This window comes from Talpa europaea (genome assembly GCF_964194135.1).
Source record: "Talpa europaea genome assembly, chromosome: 10".
In the NCBI taxonomy this organism is placed as follows: Eukaryota; Metazoa; Chordata; class Mammalia; order Eulipotyphla; family Talpidae; genus Talpa; species Talpa europaea.
Window position 1 is genome coordinate 64737550 of NC_140077.1, and position 20113 is coordinate 64757662.

Genomic DNA, 20113 nt, shown 5'->3' on the forward strand with positions numbered 1-20113 from the left:
AATGTTTAATTGCATAAGCTGAATGAAGCTCCCACAGTCAACCTGCACCTGGGCACTCAGCAGAAGTGCTCAGAGGACAGCCATGACTAAAACCAAAAGTTGGTTCTTGGAAAAAATAAACAAAATAGACAAACTCTAGCCAGGCTCACAAAAAAAAATAAGAGAAAACACATATAAATAGGATTATAAATGAAAAAGGAGAAATCACAACACACTCAGCAGAAATCAAAAGAATAATCAGAGATTACTATGAACACTTATATGCAAACAAATTCAACAACCTAGAAGAGATGAACAAATTCCTAGAATGTTATGATCATCCAAAGCTGGCAAAGAAGAAATAGAACACCTAAACAGATCAACTACAAGGAGCAAAATTGAAGCAGTAATCAAAGCACTCCCCAAAAACAAAAGCCCAGGTCCAGATGGCTTCACAAATTAATTCTACCAAACGTTCAGCACTGATTAGTGCCTATCCTACAAACTCTTTCAAAAAATTGAAAAAAGAAGGAATACTACCAAATACTTTCTAAGAAGCCAACATTACACTAATACCAAAACCAAACAAGACAGCACAAAAAAGGAAAATCACAGGCAAATCTCCCTAATGAACACTGATACAAAAATCCTCAACAAAATCCTTGCCAACTGAATCCAACAATGCTTCAAAGGGATAATACACCACAATCTAGTGGGATTCATCCCAGGGGCACAAGGATGGTACAACATATGAAAATCAATCAGTGTAACCCAACACATCAACAAAAAGAAAAATAAAAACCATATGATCACATCAATAGATGCTGAGAAAGCATTCAACAAAGTCCAACATCCATTTATGAAGAAGGCCCTTGAAATTCTCAGGATAGAAGGATCATACCTTAACATGATAAAAGCCATATACGACAAACCCACCACCAATATTATTTTCAATGGAGAAAAGCTGAAGGCCTTTAAGATCAGGAACAAGACAAGGATGCCCTCTCTCACCACTGCTCTTCAATATAATACTGGAGGTCCTAACCAGGGCAATAAGACAAGAGAAAGACATACAAGGAATCCAGATAGGGAAAGAAGAAAAACTATCACTATTTGCAGACAATATAATAATATACATAGAGAACCCTAAAAACTCCACAGAAAAACTACTCAAAATAATCAACCAGTTCAGTAAAGTAGCAGGATACAAAATCAACACGCAAAAATCAGTAGCCTTCCTATACACAATCAATCTGAATAAGAAGAAGAAGAAATCAAAAAAACCATCTCTTTTATAACTGAAACAAAAAAATTAAATACTTGGGAATAAACCTAACAAAAGAGGTAAAAGACCTATACAAAAAAAATTATAAAACACTGTTAAAAGAAATAGAAGAAACAAATAAATGGAAAGACACCCCCTGCTCATGGATTGGAAGAATTAACATTATTAAAATGTCCATCCTACCAAAATAAATATACAGATTCACTATTGGAATACACTATTCCAATAAAAATCTCAATGACATTCTTCAATGAAACAGAACAAATACTGATAAAATTCATATGGAACCACAAAAAAACACAAATAGCCAAAGTTCTACTGATGAAAACAAAGGAAAAAGGAGGTATCACACTTCCACACTTTAAGCTATACTACAAAGCAATAATAATTAAAACAGTTTGGTACTGGAACAAAAACAGACACACAGACCAATGGAACCGAATAGAGAACCCAGAAATAAAACCACACTTATATGGACAACTGATCTTTGACAAAGGAGCAAAGAATATGCAATAGAAGATGAACAGTTTGTTCAATAAATGGTGCTGGGAAAACTGGACCACCACATGTAAAAAAATGAAACTAGACCACCACCTTTCACCATGCACAAAAATAAACTCAAAATGGATAAAAGACCTGGACATAAGACTTGAAACCATAAAATATATAAAAGTAAATATAAGGAAAACACTACAAGACATACATCACAATAACATCTTTAAACTCATCACCCAAAGCAAAGAAAGTCAAGGAAAAGATAAAAACCTGAGATTACATCAAACTGAAAAGCTTCTGCACAGCAAAAGAGATATTACCCAAAACAGGAAGACACCCCACTGACTGGGGAAAATCCTTGTACTCCATTCAACTGATAAGGGACTGATCACAAAGATATACAAAGAACTCACAGGACTCAACAAAAACAAACAATCCGGTCAAGAAAGGGCAGAAGAACTTAAAAGACATTTCTCCAGGGCCTCCCCTGGTGGCGCAGACAGTTGAGTGTAGCGCTGTGAAGCTGTCTGCAGCCTCAGCAGCATGGGTTCGATCCTGGCTAGCCAGCGAGAATCCCACATGGCACGGCAGACCTCTCCTGTCTGGCCCGCTGCTCCCCTCCGCAGTGTATTTCGTCAGTCTGCCTGTTCTGTTCCCCGCTCTGTCTCTGGTGAATTCTCTAACCTCCCGCACATCTGGCCTGTACCCTGTTTCTTGCATGCATAAATAAATCTTTAAAAAATAAAGATATTTCTCCAAAGAGGAAATGCAAATGGCCAACAGGCATATGAAAAAACATTCAACATCCCTTATCATCAGGGATGATGATATCAAAATCAAAACCACATTGAGATACCACCTTACACCAGTATGAATGGCACATATCAAAAAAACAAGCAACAACAAACGTTGGCGAGGATGTGGTGAAAAGGGAACTCTCCTACGCTGCTAGTGGGAGTGCAAACTGGTCCAACCACTATGGAAAGCTGTCTGGAGGTTCCTTAGTCTACTAAAAATGGAGATACCTATGACCCAGCAATCCCACTACTAGAGATCTACCCAAAGGACACAAAAACACTGATTCAAAAGAACACCTGTACACCTATGTTTATTGCAGCACTATTTACAGTAGGCAAAACCTGGAAACAACCCAAATGCCCAAAAATAGATGACTGGATCAAGAAGATGTGGCACATATACACAATATTATTCAGCAATCAAAAAAAAGCTAAACTCATGCCATTCACAGCAATGTGGATGGAGCTAGAAGGAATTATGCTCAGTGAAATAAGCCAGAAGGAAAAAGAAAAATATTGGATGGTTTCACTTATACCAGGAATATAGGGGAACCAAATAAGACATCAGTGTAAAAAAAATAGTAACAGTACAAAACAAAGCAAAAACAGACAATTATAAATCAGAGACATACTACAGGGGAGAAGAGGGAGAAGGATCGGAGGGAGGAGGAAGAAACATAGGGGACTGAGGTGATGGTGCATGGGTGCATTGGTGAAGGAAACTATGGGGACTACACCTAGCGGGTTGGGGGAAGCAAACAGTATTTAAAAATGAACAATGATGTAAAAAAATAAAAAAAATTAGGGCCTCTCTAGTGGCGCAGACAGGTGAGCGCAGCGCTGTGAAGCTGTCTGCAACCTCTGCAGCGTGGGTTCAATCCCAGCCGGCAGACTTCTCCTGTCTCACCCGCTGCTCCCCTCAGCAGTGTATTCCAGTCAATCTGCCTGTTTTGTTCCCCACTCTGTCTCTGGTGAATCCTCTCACCTTCCTGCACGTCTGGCCTGTACCCCGGTTCTTGTATAAATAAATAAATCTTTAAAAAGAAAAATCTCCTTTAATAAATAAAATTAATATAAAAAAGGATAAGTCATTCTTCTGATCATTGATTATTTTTCTCATATCGTTCTTTTCCTTTTCATCTTCCTTTAGTTTTTTAATAATGGAAATATTAAATTCTCTATCTGGCAGGCTGAGAAGTTCTTCCAGGTGATTACTGTTGGGTTCTGGTGCTTGGTTTTCTTTTTGTTGTGTGTCCTTTCCCTGAGGGCTTGCCTGGTTGCTTGCTTTTTTTTTCTTTTCCCTGATGTTTGTTTTCTAATTTGTTCTAAGCATTGGGACACAGTGCCACTGGTTTTGGCGGGCATCTCTTTGGAGTGCTCCTGATGGGATATTGGGAACTGGTGGCAAGACCAACTTCAGCACTCTTATGCCAAAATTCCACAAGGGTATTGATACAGTGGGTATGTTAGTGGGTTATATCTCTGAGGATCCCCTCCCTCTGTATTTACTCAGTTCCACAAGGGGATCTTCCTGGCTTCGTTTGCAGAGTGGTCTCTCTCTAGCTGCCCCACATTCCCACTTTCTATCAATAATTCACCATCTTACTTCTCTCAAGGATAAGGTGAAGGCAATTTATTTGACACTGCACAGGGCTGTTATATGAATCAAATTCAATAAATTATATGAAAGTCTTTTGTGAACAGTAGCATTTTATAGAAAGCATTACTCATAGTATCACTACTACTTTAATATTATCTACATATCTAATGACCTTACAAAAAAAAAAAAAAAGGACCCACCATCAGTACTTCCAACTGAAAACCAGCGCTATCACATTTACAAATGAAAATTCTAATGGCAAGTATGTGGGAGCCCATATATTATTTTCTGCATTTCCCCCACGCTTGAAATATTTTTCAATTAATAAGAAGCTTAAATAAAAGTAGAAAATAAGTGCTTTCTAAAAGCTTGGCATTCTAGAGGCAAGACAGCAGAGTACTGGTATTAGTGTCCCTAATATCATAAGCAGTCTCCGTGCGTCTGCTGTCAGACTTTCTGTCAGGCAGAAAGGTGAAACTCACACTCCAAGTAGTGAAAAGCAGATCCTCCAGGGGAGCTGGGTGGGGGCATCCCACGTTCAGGACTGATCTGAAACACACAACCACATTTACAGATCAAAAAAGGCTACTCAAACTCAGTCAGATTCATCCTAGACACAGTTCTTTCTGCCAGCCCAATATTGTACTTCAAGACCTGGTTCAAGCCTCACTTCCTCCCTAGAGCCCACTGTAGCTACAGCATTCTCCATATTGTACGACTAAATTCTTCGGGTCTAGCCAATATATTTTATATTTGATTATAAATCTAGCTGAATTATTGTGTTTCCTGCCTATTTTCTCAATTATATACTTCTTAAGAACACCAACTCTCTTCCACTCAGAATAGTTTGGCACCCAAATGGTAAGAAACAAATATTTCATGACTAAAAGATGAAATCACCCATAAATCTTAAAAAGAACAAGGCAAGTGTTTATACTAAAGAGAATTCTTGTGAAAATCTTCAGTGTTTCACAAGTTTCCTCAAACTACACACAAGTGGGATTACTTCAGGTGAGCACTTAACTTATCTCTTCTCTGCCTTCTTCCCAGGAGCCACCCCACCTGAGAGATGCTGGACACACTGCTGGTTTTCCTCTTCAAGGTGCCCTCCTGGCACACTGTTAGCAAATTGCTTGGGAGGATGGAACGGAAGTCATTAAAGGATCGCCTTCGAACACCTTCCAGTTCCTCTGGGACGCAGAGGGAATGAGGCGGGACTTTGGGAAACAGTTTTGAGAGGAGAGACTCTTCGGTGTTACTGTAACGCCCAAATGCTCGTGAGATTCCTATCAGGCATGGTATTGCGTATTTGCACAGGTATTCTAGGAGACAAAGTGAGAAAGTTATGATAGCAGAATGTTACCTGTTAGAGCCATAATTAATATAGCAGCTGGTAACGCTGGCTCACATTGCACAACCCACCCACTAAAGGATCTGAACAGTCAGAGTAAGTCATAGTAACAGGTTGACCTCAAAGGCTGACTGATGATATTTTCAATCTGTCATTAACTTCAGACTATATCTCCACTGCACACAGATACTCTCTTTGGGAGTTCTTGCTCTATTCATGGCACATCCAGTTCAACAATACAGCTAATTCACTACTATCAGGTGCCTTTACTATACCTAAACAAGATATTTATTCTTTCTGGGATCATAGTGGTAGTCTTGCACTAGAGGGAAAATGACTCTTGAAGTCAGACAGATAAGGTATACTTGAAGAAACTATGGCCCAGAAGGGTGAGGCAACTTGTCCAAGGCCACCCAGCACACAAGTAGAAGAGCTGTGTGCATTAACCTCATGTGGCCTCTTAACTAAAATGTAGAAATGCAAGTTAATTTAGGAAGGTTTTCATCCATCAGGTACATAGGTAGTAAAGAACAGAAAAGACTGAGAAAAAGCCAGGAAAGATTCACAAATAAAAAAAATTTTTTAAAGACTTGATTTTATAATCATACCTTTTTCTTGAATCTCCAAGGCCTGGCACATTCCCAAAAGGACATGCAAAACCTGCAAAAGTGCCTCTAAAATCTGTAATAGCCAAGGAAACAGAAAAAAACTCACAAACAAAATCAGATAAACATCACAAAATCAATTCAGCAAAAGGAGCAGTTTTAGACATCTTGTCCAACCCTGTATCTCATATGCAACTCCCACTTGACAGTTCTGAGAAGCCAATCAGTTGACCTTACAAGGATAGAAACTCTTTCTGGACTGTTTCAGAGTTCCTCCTAACTCTGGGCCTCTGTTGCCAATGGGGGCTTATACTCATTGGTCCGTGGTGCTGCTTCCTCTTCCATATTCCAGAAACAGGTGTTAGGCTCCCAAATCTCTTCACATGGCTCAATATCCCTGGTTCTCTACAACCAATCCCTATGATTACAAGTCCTTCACAATGCTGACTGCCTGTCTTTTATTTTACTGTACTTCAGTGTATCTGAAACCGTATCCAGTTGTGGTAGTCAAGTAATCACCAAACTCTACATAGATTCTAGTTTTTCAGTAGCCACATCACACTGTGGGCTCAATGAGCATACAGAGAAATAAAATACTTAATATTTTTCATAATGCTGCTCCCAAGCTCTGCTACCTCTACTTAAGTAGTTGTTGATCTCTTCAAAAGTTCACATTATTAATTTTAATTCATCATCAGTTCACTTTGATTCCCAGCTTTATGTTAACTACAAAAGAGATCAAATAGCTTTCTGTATCTTCATTTAAGGACCTGGCTCATTTTGGTTGAACAACAGGACAACCAGAGGCTCCGGCAAGCCTCTGGCTTGCCAGTCACACTATGGAGGGTCCTTCAGAAAGTTCTGAAAACTCTTCAAATTGTTTTATAGTCAGCCCATAATTTCAGAATGTCAAAAGGAGATTTGTCCAATGCCTTGATAGAGATCAACTAGACTATATCCACCTCATTTCCCTTGACTATCAGTCTTAGGAAATCAGGCAAAGAATGATGTTGAGCTGATAAAACTCATTCATAACCAAGTCCAATTTCTTATATTTTACTAATGTGGCATGATGCTAAATAATCTATAAAGACTTGAAAAGCAGTAATTTCTCCACTTCACATGTTAAAGTTATATCATCTTCAATGTTAATCTCTCCATTTTGGTAAGTGCTATCTATAGACAAATCCTTAACTCAGGGCCTGCTAACTTAAAACAACAATCTGTGATTCTAACAATTATAGTTCTCTCTTTAAGTAATCTACAAAAAATTAAGACTCTAAAGAAAGAAAAATGGAAGAGAATGCAATGACAGCAATATTGACAATACAATTTGTAATCAAGAAATGAGATTTATAAAATTAAAAACGGACACAAATACTCAAAATGCTAGCTGGGGAATTTAGCATATAGGCAAGCAACCAGGCATTTCTTGGCAGGACCTAAGGATAGCAACATATAAAAGTGGATTTTCAGGGGGGTGGGAATTGTATGGGGACTGTAACCAAGATGAAAATGCATATATTGTGCAAAAATGAAAACTGATGTAAAAAATATATAAAATAAAAATGCTCAAAAAAATGAATGGATTAATAAGCCACTAAAAAAAGGGGATTTTCAAAATAATGATATTTGATTAATTAGAAGTTTAAATTATAACCATAACTTTGATCTACAAAGAAGGGAAGTATGAAATACATGACATACTCCAACATTTCCAATAAAATTAATGAAAACTAATAAAATTTGGGCACTTAAAAGGTATAGCTTCAAATCCAGAAAGTATCTTCTCTGAATAACTTTTTTCCCCAACAAAAGAATCAGGAAAACGAGTTGCCTCTATCTTTTGCTGCCTATCTCACAGGAATAGTAGGAAAGCTGAAAAAGGTAAGATTCAAGTGATCAGGATAACCTGAAAAGTTCTATAAGCAAATACTAAATATTTCTTAGGTCTGTGTTACCAAAGTAAATAAATCAACATAAACAATCCAATCACTCCTGTCTTTTTTTTTTTTTTTTTCTTTCTTTCTTCGTTACTTTGGGATTCTTTTTGATCTGATAGAAATACATACCAACTCGCCACTCACCTCATCCCTCAGGGAAGAGTCCCTATAAGCCACATCAGACAGCAAAGTTACCAAGCAGAAGCTAAAGCTCTCTGCAACTGGGAGGGCACCTGGAAGGCAAACATACACAAAGCAGATCATCAAAAATGAGGTGCTGGGCCTCACTTACTGGCCACCCAATTTAGTGTGTTCCCTCCTGTAGAGTCAGGACCTGGACACGGTGCAGGTTTTCTGATCCAGCAGACCGGGTAAAGGAGGAATCAGAGTCCTCAGTGGCTTTGCAGGTTTTTATTGGGGTTTACCCGGTACACAGCAGGCAGGGGTACTGGGGGGCCAGGAGGCTGGCAGGCCTCCCAGCCCCCAGCAAGTCTTCACTCTATCTGGGCTCTCCAGCGTTCTGCTTCTCTCTCAGCTTCTGCTGCTTCCCTCGGCTTCTCTTTCGGCTTCTTCTGCTCTTCTCAGCTTCTTCATCGGCTTCTCTTTCGGCTTCTGTTGGCATCCCCGTGACGCCGCCCTTAAAAGCCCAGTCTCAGCCCAGGTGAATCCCATCTACCTATGCCCACACCCTATTCCAGGTGCCTGCCATCAGGCATGCATTCAGGACCACAAGGATCCATCATCTATCCTGATGGCAGGAGGGCAGAAAAGCCTGACATTTTTCCTTACCCTACAGGTAATAACTTGAGGCCTGTCAGTTTTAACCAAAGCCAATCATTAGAAATGATAAAAACCCAAAGGACAAAAGGAATATAGGCACAAGCAGGATGTTCTTAAGAATAGCAAAACCCATCTGTAACAAACTGAGTACACAAACCAGGACCAACAAATCACCTCTTTAACGCCACAAACCTCCTGTTATATCCAAAAGTGGGCCTCAGACCACACAGAGGGAGATTACAGGAAACCATGTGAGTCTTAAACCTAAAATGCTGGAAGTCTCCCACGCTAATTTTGGAGACTTGCCTTTCTGAGCTGCGCTTGCTTCTATCCAATAGTTTGGGAAATCAGTATATAAGAACATCAGCATTGTAAGTGTTTTTATTATGGTGCTTGGCACATAGTGGACCTATACAAAATACTTTAGAAGGTGGGGAAGGAAGGTAGCCAGAAAGGCGGAAGGGAAAAAAGGGCCTTGGAGGAAAGAGAGTAGTTTCCCTTTGATCTTAAAGATGAATCAAAATAAAATAAAAGTTAAAAATAAATATGTGTGAATTTACTCCATTTCTAAAGGTGCAAAGTTTAGCTGAAACTTAGACAGAGCAACAAAGTGATAAAACTATAATGATCTATTCACATACATATTATGAATTTAAAATTACAGTTGAGTCCAAACATCCATCTCACTCGCTTCCTTTGTGAGCAGCAGCAGTGCAATCTGGAGAACTGACGTCACTCCAGGAAGTAAGCCTATTAATCTAAGGGTAATAGAGACTGGTTTGGAGATAGGCAGGTGACCCAATTCTGGCCTATGAGATATGAGAAAAGGTTTCTGAAGGTCTCAAAGTTTCTACTCACTCTAAGAATACAATGGAAAGCTAGCTTGTCCAGCCTCTCTCTTCTTCTTCCTTCCCCGTGGGCTCTGGACAACAGTGAGTGCAGGCCATATTGCTGTAGGCCATACTGCTGTAGGCAGGCAGTTGTATGTACCACAACCAGAAAAGGAACCAGCTAGAATTTTTTTTTTTAATATGTGAAAGAGCAGGTTTATTAGAGAAAGGGATAGAAGAGTAAAAGACTCTTGCATAGTCACAAGCGGGCAGAAAGAGCTGCTCTGAAAAGGGCAGCTTTGCTGAGAGAGGCCTGCATGGTTGCAGGCGGGCGGCCTTGAGGAGAGCTGCCTCCACTGAGGGAAGTCAGTGAAGAGCTGGTACAGGTCATGGGCAGGCAGGAAGGCTGCTGCCTACGGAGGGAGAGAGTTGGTGAGAGGAAGCATCTGCATAGTCACAGGTGGGTAGACAGACTGCTGCCAGGATCCTAACTGATATATTAGTATAATTAAACCTTGATCCTTAACAGACACTGAACATACATGATTTTCCTTGCACTCAGGGAATACATTATACAAAATTACCTCTGCCTTTCCGAGCTGTGCTTTCTTCTACCCAATACACTTTTGGAAGACCTTTAAGAAGTCGAAGAAGGTAAGGAACCACAGAATCTTTGTGCTACAAAAAAAAAATAATAATAATAATAACAATAAGATTGCATTTAGTAAGATATGTGACTAGTAGTATTCACATCCCGATCATCTCAAAGATGCAAGTCCACATGGCATCACACCCTTCCTGTTCACTCACAGTGGCTTCTGAAGGCTCTGCCTGAGCCCACAAGACAGGTTCTTTGGCCTCCTGTGGGTGCTGGCACATGAGAGAGCCTCCCAAGGAGAAAGTTTGCTTGTACACACACACTCAAAACTGTCTTCAGTGAGAAGGGTTCAGAAAGCACCTAAGAAGGTTCCAGGATTAGATCCTCTGGTCTAGAGAGAAACTCACAGCCAAAGTTTCTAAACTTGGCAATGCTTCTATTGTTCATGACCATTGTCCTTAAATCTTTTTTAATTTTCTGCCTCGTGTTTCTTTTTTTTCCCTCTCAAATTAAGCATTAAATTTTATAGCCAACATCAATGAAAAAAATTACTTTCTTATGGTTTCCAAACTAGACAATCAATATATGACTTCATAACATTTCATCCTTGGCTCTTTGTGTTGTTTCCTAACTATACCTTCTCCAATTAAGGATTAAGTAAGTGTGCTCCAGAGAAGGGGAATACTATTTGGTGTTTTAAAATACTGAAAAAACATGTGGTTTTTAGTGCAAGACTCAAATTCTGTGATACTCCTTCAACTGAAAAGTGGTGTCAATGGAATTCACCTCTCCTTGAAAATGAACTGCTTTAATGACTTCCTTTTAGTATATACCGTTAGTATACACTAAATGACACTGACTTCCCAGGTTAGGTTAGAGAACGCAATGCAGCTTGCCCTTTAGAACCCAGACAATAGCACCAGCCACATGGAGAGGCCATGTATATGGAGGTCCCATAGCTAAGAGTCCCTGCTAAGAACCAGCCAACATGTAGGATCAAACCCCAGACATGTGTATAAACAATCCTTCACATGATGCCAGGGTCCAGCCTTGGAGTCACCCAGGTGACAGTGAATGGAGCAGAGACTGAACCTTTCTGAACCCTATCTAAATTGCAGGCTCATGAGGGAGAGAAAAAAAAAATTGTTCCATTAAGTTACTAAGCTTCAGGGTAGTTCGCTAGGCTGCAACAGATAACCAAAACAGAAAACTTTTCTTAGTGAAATGAAAACAAAGTAATTTTCCCTCTAAAGGATAAAAAGGAGCTGGCTATACATCTGTTCAGGATCCTCCTGTACTAATGGGCACAAAACCCCACTGAGCCTGCAGGGCTGTGCAGGGGAAGTGGCCCTGTGTGTTCTTTCTTACACAGCCTGTGATGACTAAACTATTTCTGCTTCTTTGACCAGAGCTTATGCCTGGGCAAGCCAAAGACTGGACAAGAAGAAGGTTAATGTCACTGTCCATCCTGGATGGAGGCAAGAACATAACACCCGGTGAACCAAGAAAAAGGAGGTCTCCAGGGCTCAGCAGGCTGCCCGAACATGATGGCTCCTGTCTTGGTGTCCATGAGACCCTAGAGACACACTATACAGTTCACAGGACATCAGCTGCCACCCTATGATCTGCCAGTCCTTACCTAGAACCCAAAAATTACACCAAAGATAATTTGTACTAATCTCTTCCTTGCTATCTTAAAAAGTCTAATACAAGTACTAGGGATTTAGAAGTAAATCTATCAAGTAATGTTTACCAAAGATATTTTCAAGTAAAACACATGTAAACAGCAGTAGTTTCTCTTACGGATTTTTTTTTTTTTAACTTCCTTTCCTCTCTTTATTTTTATATTGAAATTTAAATAGGATTTGGTGAATAGAAAAAGAGAAATTATCGCCTTCTTTCTGTGTTTATAAGTAGAAAAAAGAATTAACTTACAGCTTATGTGTGGAAGACCCTCACACTATTAAAAATGGAGCTACTGTATGACCCAACAGTTCTACTCCTAGGAATCTACCCAAAGGGCACATAAACATTAATTCAAAAGGAAACCTGAACTCCTATGTTTACTGAAGTGCTATTTACAATAGCTAAGATATGGAAACAACCTAAGTGCCCAAAAACAGATGACAGAATCAAGAAGATATATATAAACACAATGGAATATTACTCAGCAATCAAAAAAGATAAACCCATGCTATTCACAGCAACATGGATGGAGCTGGAAGAGATTATGCTCAGTGAAATAAGTCAGAAGAAAAAAGAAAAATATCAGATGGTTTCACTTATAGGAGGAATACAAGGAAACCAAACAAGGAGTCAGGGGGGAAAAAAAGACAAACTAACAGGCAACTATAAATCAGAGACATACAGGAGATGGGGAGGGAGAGAGGTCAAAACAGGGAAGGGGAGAGCACAAGAAACTATGGTTAATGGTTCACAAGTGACTTGGTCATGGAATTTTATGGGGATTACATCTGAAAGACGCAATCAAACACTGTACAAAAAAAATACATTGTGCAATTGTACAAAAAAATTTGTACAAAAAATGTAAAAAATAGACATATATATGAACTCCCTGGTGGCACAAGGGGTTAAGCACCACATTATAAAGCAATCCAGAGCCTCTGCAGCACTAGTTCGATCCCTGGCTGGCCAGGGAGCTACCCACATGGCAAGGCAGACCTCTCCTGTCTCTCCCACTGCTCTTCGCAGCAGTGTACTCCAATCAGTCTGCCTGCTGTGTTCCCCCCTCTATCTCTGGTGAATCCTCTCAGCCCCCGCATCTCTGGCCTGTACCCCAGCTCTTGTATGCATAAATAAATATTTTTTAAAAAGACATATAAACATTAAATAAATAAAATAAAATACTGCTTATATATCTATTTTTGGTTTTTCATGCGACCTTAATCAGGCAATGAATTTAATTTTCAAACTATTGCTCTAGAACTAAGTTTTTGTTTTCCCCAAATGTAACAGGAGAACATTATTACTGAAGCAAAATTCCCAGGATATCCAAGTTAACATTTTTAGATAAACATCTTTATTTTCCTAACATAGCATGATTAAAGTTGGAATTAATACACTTTCTTTTTGGAAGAAAAAATGGTGGTATGAGCCTGACTGATCAGTATTTTACCTGAGATTGAAAATCAAATATACTCAGGAAGGCACACAACCACTTTGCAAAAGTAATTTTAACTTTCTGGCCAAAAATCCACACAAACAAAAATGTTTTTTAAAAGAAGTGTAATATTTTCATATGGTTCAAAAGCAAATTTTTCTAAGATATATATTAATAAGTCTTAATCTCACATGTTCCATCTACCCTCTCTTACCCACAACTGACAACTTTTATTGGGTTTGTATACATTTTTCTATGTTAATACTTTAGATAACTTTAAACAGATACAAATTTAAATCATAACTATATGCCACTTTAACACTGCAGAAACACTTATAATTTAGTAAAAACTTACCTGAAGATCAGATTCGATAAGAAAAATGCCCAATGCAATAACGGCATCTCTCCGTCTTTCATCTAACTGGAAGATTCCATGGAAATCTACTGGGCACATACAAAGCAGCTTCTGGACCTAGAAAGTAAGACCAAAACAAAAAACCCACTGATTAAAAAACTATTATAGCCACTTTCAAAATAATTCAGTATCATAAAAGCCCAGAGGTTATTTTTTCCCAATTAAAAGGTCATAGAAAGGAATCACTTTAACTCACAATGAGGATTAAAGACTTAAACATAAGACCTGAAACCATAAAACAGCTAGAAGAAAACACAGGGTAAGCTCTGTGACATCAGTCTTGGCAATGACTTTTTGGATTTAACACCAGAAACAAAGATTAAAAAAAGCAAAAATACAAGTGGGACTACATCAAACTAATGAACTACTACATAGCAAAGGAAACAACCAGTTAAATAAAAAAGCAACGCACCAAACAGGAGAAAATACTTGCAAATAATATATCTGGTTACTATCCAAATATATATAAAGAATGCACACAACCTATTAACCAAAAAAAACTGAAAAAAAAACTGATGAAAGATCTAATAGAAATTTCTCGAAAGAAGACATTCAGATGTCCAACAGGCACAAGAAAAAGTGTTCATTATCACTTAATAGGGAAATGCAAGTCAAGACCACAATGAGATATCATCTCAAACCTCTGAGACTGGCAAAAAATACAAGAGTGTGGCAAAAAATACAAGTGTGAGACTGACAAAAAATATATAAGTGTTGGTGAAAATATGGAGAAAAAGAAACCCTTGTACATTGTTGGTGCAGCCACTGTGGAAACCATATAAAGGTTCCTCAAAAGATTATAATTAGAACTACAATATGATTCTACTTCTGGGTATTTATACAAAGGAAACAAAAATATAACTTCAAAAAGATATATACACCCCATGTTCACTGCAGTATTATTTACAATAGCCAAGATATGGAAACAACTTAAGTGCCCAGAGACTGGTGAACGGATAAGAAAATGTGATACACGGGCACACATATATGCACAGAGGAATATTATTCAGTCATTAAAAAGGACAATGGATGTGACAACATGAAATGAACCCTAAGGGCATTATTCTAAGTGAAAGAAATCATACAGAAAAAGACAAATACCATGTAATCTTACTTATAGCTGGAGTCTAAAAGAAAAATCCACCTAAACTCAAAGATATGAAACAGACTAAGGCAGTCAAAAGGCATAAACTTCTGGGCCTCCCCTGGTGGTTCAGCTGGTTGCCCGCAGCCTCTGCAGCGCCGGTTCGTAACCTGGCCGCCAGCGAGGGTCCCACCAAAAAAAAAAAAAAGGAATAAAAAAGGCATAAACTTCTAATCACAAAATAAGTATGTCCTAGAGGTGAAAAGCACAGTGACTATAATTAAAATACTATACTATACTGTGTGGAAACAACCCCAATGCCCAAAAATAGATGCCTGGATCAAGAAGATGTGGTACATATACACAATGGAATACAACTCAGCAATCAAAAAGATAAACTCATGCAATTTGCAGCAACATGGATGGAGCTGGAAGGGATCATGCTCAGCGAAATAAGCCAGAAAGAAAAAGAAAAATACCGATGGTCTCACTCATAGCAGGAGTTTAGAAAACCTAAATAAGGGACCAGGAAAAAGACTAATTATAATAAAGTAAAAATCAAAATCAACAAGCAACTATAAACCAGAGACACAGTGGGGGAGGGAGAAAGAAGTAGAATCAAAACAAGGGGGGTGGGAATTGTATGGGGACTATAACAAAGATAAAAATGCATACATTGTACAAAAATGAAAAATGATGTAAAAAATATATAAAATACTATACTGTGTATCTGAAAACCACTAAGAAGTAGATCATAAAAGTTCTTATCACAAGAAAAAAATTATAACCATGTCTGGAGATGGATGTTAACCAGACTTTACTGTGGTAATTACTTCATAATACATACAAATATCAAACCATTATGTTGTACACCTGAAACTCATATGCTATATATCAATTTTAAAAAAGGGTATCTCAGTTTCTGAAATTATTATAACACAAAACACACACACTGAGGAAACTGGGTCAAAAGTTAAAGAGATGTTACGCAGAGGAAATGAAGCATAATGACTAAAGTCTATACTTTTCTGTAACAATAGTCCAGTGTCCCCACTTCTTGCTAGTACCAGCAAGCAGGTTACCCAAACCTACCTACACTCCCAGTGCCTCCCTGGAGGATTCTTTAGTAATCACAAGTGTGGGGGCCTCCCTGGTGGCGCAGGAGTTAAAGTATCAGTGCTATCAAGGTATCGCCAGCCACTGCGACATGGGCAACACTGGTTCGATACCAGCCAGGGAGCTAACCCACAAGGCACAGCAGACCTCTCCTGTCTCACCCATTGTTCCCCTCAGCAGTGTATTTCAGTAGTTCCACCTGTTCTGCTCCCCACTCTGTCTCTGGTGAATCTTCTCATCTCTCCCCCGCCCCTGCACTGGCCTGGATTCCAGTTCTTTATGCATAAATAAATAAAATAAATCTTTAATATATATATAAATAATCACAAGTGTGTAAACACTGTGTGCACAGCACACAGTAAGTACTCAATAAATAACATTTATTGTTACTAGGTATGCCATATTGATGACTAGAAGAAGGCAAGCAGGTAGTAAGTCAGCAACTTATTGAACATACTGAAAAAACATCTGGGTTATCTTCAAAACAAACCAACAGTAAATGTCAGTCATAAAGGAACAAAAATCTGGATTTATTATGAAAAGGAAAATGGTGCGACCATCTTGAAAAATCTCTGCCACAAAGAAGTTCTGAATAAGACAGACCAAGAGGCAGTAGCCTTGTGATTCACTGGGGACACAATGAGATTCATATGGTCTTGTGGGATTTTCCAATAGCTAAGGAAATCCAGTTTAGTGCTCAGTATTTGCCTGAAAATGCATTAATCAATCACCATTGTAATTCTTTTAAAAGAAAGCAAATTGCTTTTACATGCTTTGATTTTAAATGAACAAATACAAAAGGATATCACAGAGAAAAGCACCTTCTAGCCTATACAGAAGGATGAGTCTTGGTCCTAGCAATTTTCCTTCTAGGAATAACCATAAAAGAAACAATCAGCAATTTAAAGTATCACATGAAATACCTTCACCATAGTACTGGACATATTAATTGAAAATCTTAATCTAATTAACTTAGGAGAAAAAAATATTCAACTTCCTGATGAATATTAGGCTGATCCCTATGAAATTACTGATATTCAAGCATTTTGGGCATACAGAAACAAAGTTTTCATAAAGTTTAATACCACAGATATTAAATTACACAAAAATATTGATTCAAAAGACCACCTGTACCCCTATGTTTACTGCAGCACTATTTACAATAGGTAAAACCTGGAAACAATCCAAATGCCCAAAAATAAATGACTGGATCAAGAAGATGTGGCATATATACACAATGGAATATTATTCAACAATCAAAAAAGATAAACTCATGCCATTCACAGCAATGTGGATGGAACTAGAAGGAATTATGCTCAGTGAAATAAGCCAGAAGAAAAAAAAAATCGGATGGTTTCACTTATAGCAGGAATATAGGGAACCAAATAAGGTAACAGTGTAAAAAAATAGTAACAGTACAAAACACAAAAAAGCAAAAACGGATAATTATAAACCAGAGACATACTGCAAGGAAGGAGGTGGGAGAGGGATCAGAGGGAGGGAGTGAGGGAGGAAGTGAGGGAGGAGCACAGGGGACTGAGGTGATGGTGTATGGGTGCATTGCTGAAGGAAACTCTATGGGGACTACACCTGAGGGGGTGGGGGTAAGCAAATATGGTTTTAAAATGAGCAATGATTAGTAGGTCAAGAAATCTCCACACAGCTCTCCATAGTAAGCTTTGGAAACAACCCAAATGCCCAAAAATAGATGACTGGATCAAGAAGATGTGGTACATATACACAATGGAATATTACTCAGCATTCAAAAAAGTTAAACACATGCAATTTGCAGCAACATGGATGGAGCTGGAAGGGATCATGCTCAGTGAAATAAGCTAGAAGAAAAAGAAAAATACAGGATGGTCTCACTCTTAGCAGGAATCTAGAAAACTTAAATAAGGGACCAGGAAAATGAATAACTATAAGAAAGTGAAAATCAAAATCAACAAACAACTATGAACCAGAGATAATCTAGGGGGGGTGGGGTGCGGGGAGGGGAGGGATTGGGGTCAAAATAAGGGGGTTGCAACGGTATGGGGAATATAAAAATAAAATTTATTAAAAAATGAGCAATGATGTAAAAAATTTAATAAAAAATTTAAAAAATAAAATAAAAATATTTTTCTAATAAGCAGTGACATGGAACAATGCTCTAAATTTTCCATAAACTCAGGAATGATCTGAATTATCATATTCAAAGAAATCCTAGAAGAAAATTATCAAAATATTAGAGTTTTGAGAGGTAAGGTAGCCAGTGGTTTTACATTTCTTTGTGCTTCTTTATATGTTCTAGGTGAAAATATTACCATGTAATCAGGAAAAATAGTAAATTAAATAATACATATATAGGGAAAACAATGCTTGTATGATTAAATGCATAGACAAAAGAGCATAAAGTAACAGGCAGGAGAAGAGCAGAAGTGCTAAATTCCCATTTTTCTCCATAGAAGAATGTGCTTCACAATTAGAAAGAAAACAAAATACAAAGAGAGCTGCATATCAACCATAATTCATTTCAGAGATATTTACTATGCCACATACATCCTACAGAAAGAATAAAGTCTCTCAAGAAAAATCCCTATAAATAAAAAATCAAAAGGTCTATTTATATCAAAATGAGTCATTGATGTCCAAAAAATGTTGATTAATGATTGACAACAAACTGAAGTCAGGGATCTGGGGTCCTATCAAAGTCTATCTACTTTGCTCTGTTATGTGTAATACTTTCTCTACATGCTGCTGAAACACACAGAAGATACCTTATGCCACAAACTCTAGAGGTAAAGCTAATGTGCTATTAGACAGAAAGCTGTCAAAACTGGCACAAGCTCACAATTAAATATGAAAAACTATACAAAAGAAAATTCATCAGCCCTCCCGCTCCCCACATCAATCAAATATGCTTCTTATTTTAAGTATTTTTGCTTTCAGTCCTTTTCTCTGTATAGAGAGATTTCCTTGGGGGCAGGGTAAGGATTGTGTTTTATGTTTCTGTTGTATAGAAATAAATCTAAAGTTGACCATTTTTAGCAGCAGGAAACACACAGACTTTGGAGTCAAATTTAGAGTCATGTCTTGGTTCTGGCATGGTCCAGTTACCCTCAGCCTCATTCTAAGCAGCAGTCCTTATGGAACTAGATGAGATAATGTACCTACTACAAAGGTACAGTCATTAGCCAAGAGTCAGGACTCACTTTTACATTACATGATAAGCACATTAACATGCTTATTACATGGTAATATGTTCACACTACTGCTCTTCAGTAACAGCCTTCAAATGACTTATATCAGGGCCTCCCCTGGTGGCGCAGCGGTTGAGCGCTGGGCTGCGAAGCTGCCCGCAGCCTCTGCAGTGCTGGTTCCATCCCCGGCTGCCAACAAGGGTCCCACATGGCATGCAGACCTCTCCAGTCGCGCACACTGCTCCCCTCAGCAGTGTATTTCGTCAGTCTGCCTGCTCTGTTCCCAGCTCTGGCTCTGGTGAATTCTCTCACCCTCCTGCGCTGCTGACTGTACCCAGTGCTTGTATAGATAAATAAATAAATCTTTTTTAAAAAATGGCTTCTATCAGACGTAATCAAATCAATAGGCCTTTAACTGACTCATTCACTATTTACTGAGGACCTATCCGTTGGGAGGCACTGCCCTGGGTACTGGGGATATAGGGTAAACTGGGCACGTCCTGCTTTTGTTTAGGAATAATAGAGACAGACCAACCAGATATGTATGAGAGATGAGATCAAATAAAGACAAATACAACTACAAATGAAAAATAAGAAACTTAATTCTCCCTCTTGAAAATAAGGGATGAGAATCACTTCTCCTTTTACTTTGAGCATTTATGAGAAAAACTTTTCCTTGGTTTCAATATTAATTTTGGCATCATAAAATGTATCAGCAAGCATTCCCTCTTTTTGGATTTTTAGAAACAACTTGCGCAGGATGGGAATAAGTTCTTTAAAAATGGTTAGAATTCCCTTGTAAAGCTGTGTGGTCCCGAACTTGGGGTTTTTGAGGAGATTTTTGATTAATGTTTCAATTTCCATCATTGTGATGGACATTTAACTCTTCTATTTCTTCCTAGTCTTCATAAACAATATTGTTCTAGAAATTT

The 20113-nt window shown here is 38.3% G+C and overlaps 1 protein-coding gene across 3 annotated transcripts in view; it reads right to left on the bottom strand.

Moving 5' to 3' along the window:
• Positions 1 to 20113, bottom strand: part of PI4KA (phosphatidylinositol 4-kinase alpha) — a gene marked incomplete at its 5' end in the record, with an annotated part of 146792 nt that overhangs the window by 95774 nt on the left and 30905 nt on the right. For all 3 annotated transcript variants that reach the window (XM_084245811.1, XM_084245812.1, XM_084245813.1), the window contains 6 exons: positions 4639 to 4705; positions 5219 to 5478; positions 6116 to 6188; positions 8200 to 8288; positions 10250 to 10343; positions 13740 to 13856. In XM_084245811.1, coding sequence (XP_084101937.1) covers positions 4639 to 4705; positions 5219 to 5478; positions 6116 to 6188; positions 8200 to 8288; positions 10250 to 10343; positions 13740 to 13856 — 700 coding nt within the window. The remainder of the gene's footprint in view (positions 1 to 4638; positions 4706 to 5218; positions 5479 to 6115; positions 6189 to 8199; positions 8289 to 10249; positions 10344 to 13739; positions 13857 to 20113) is intronic.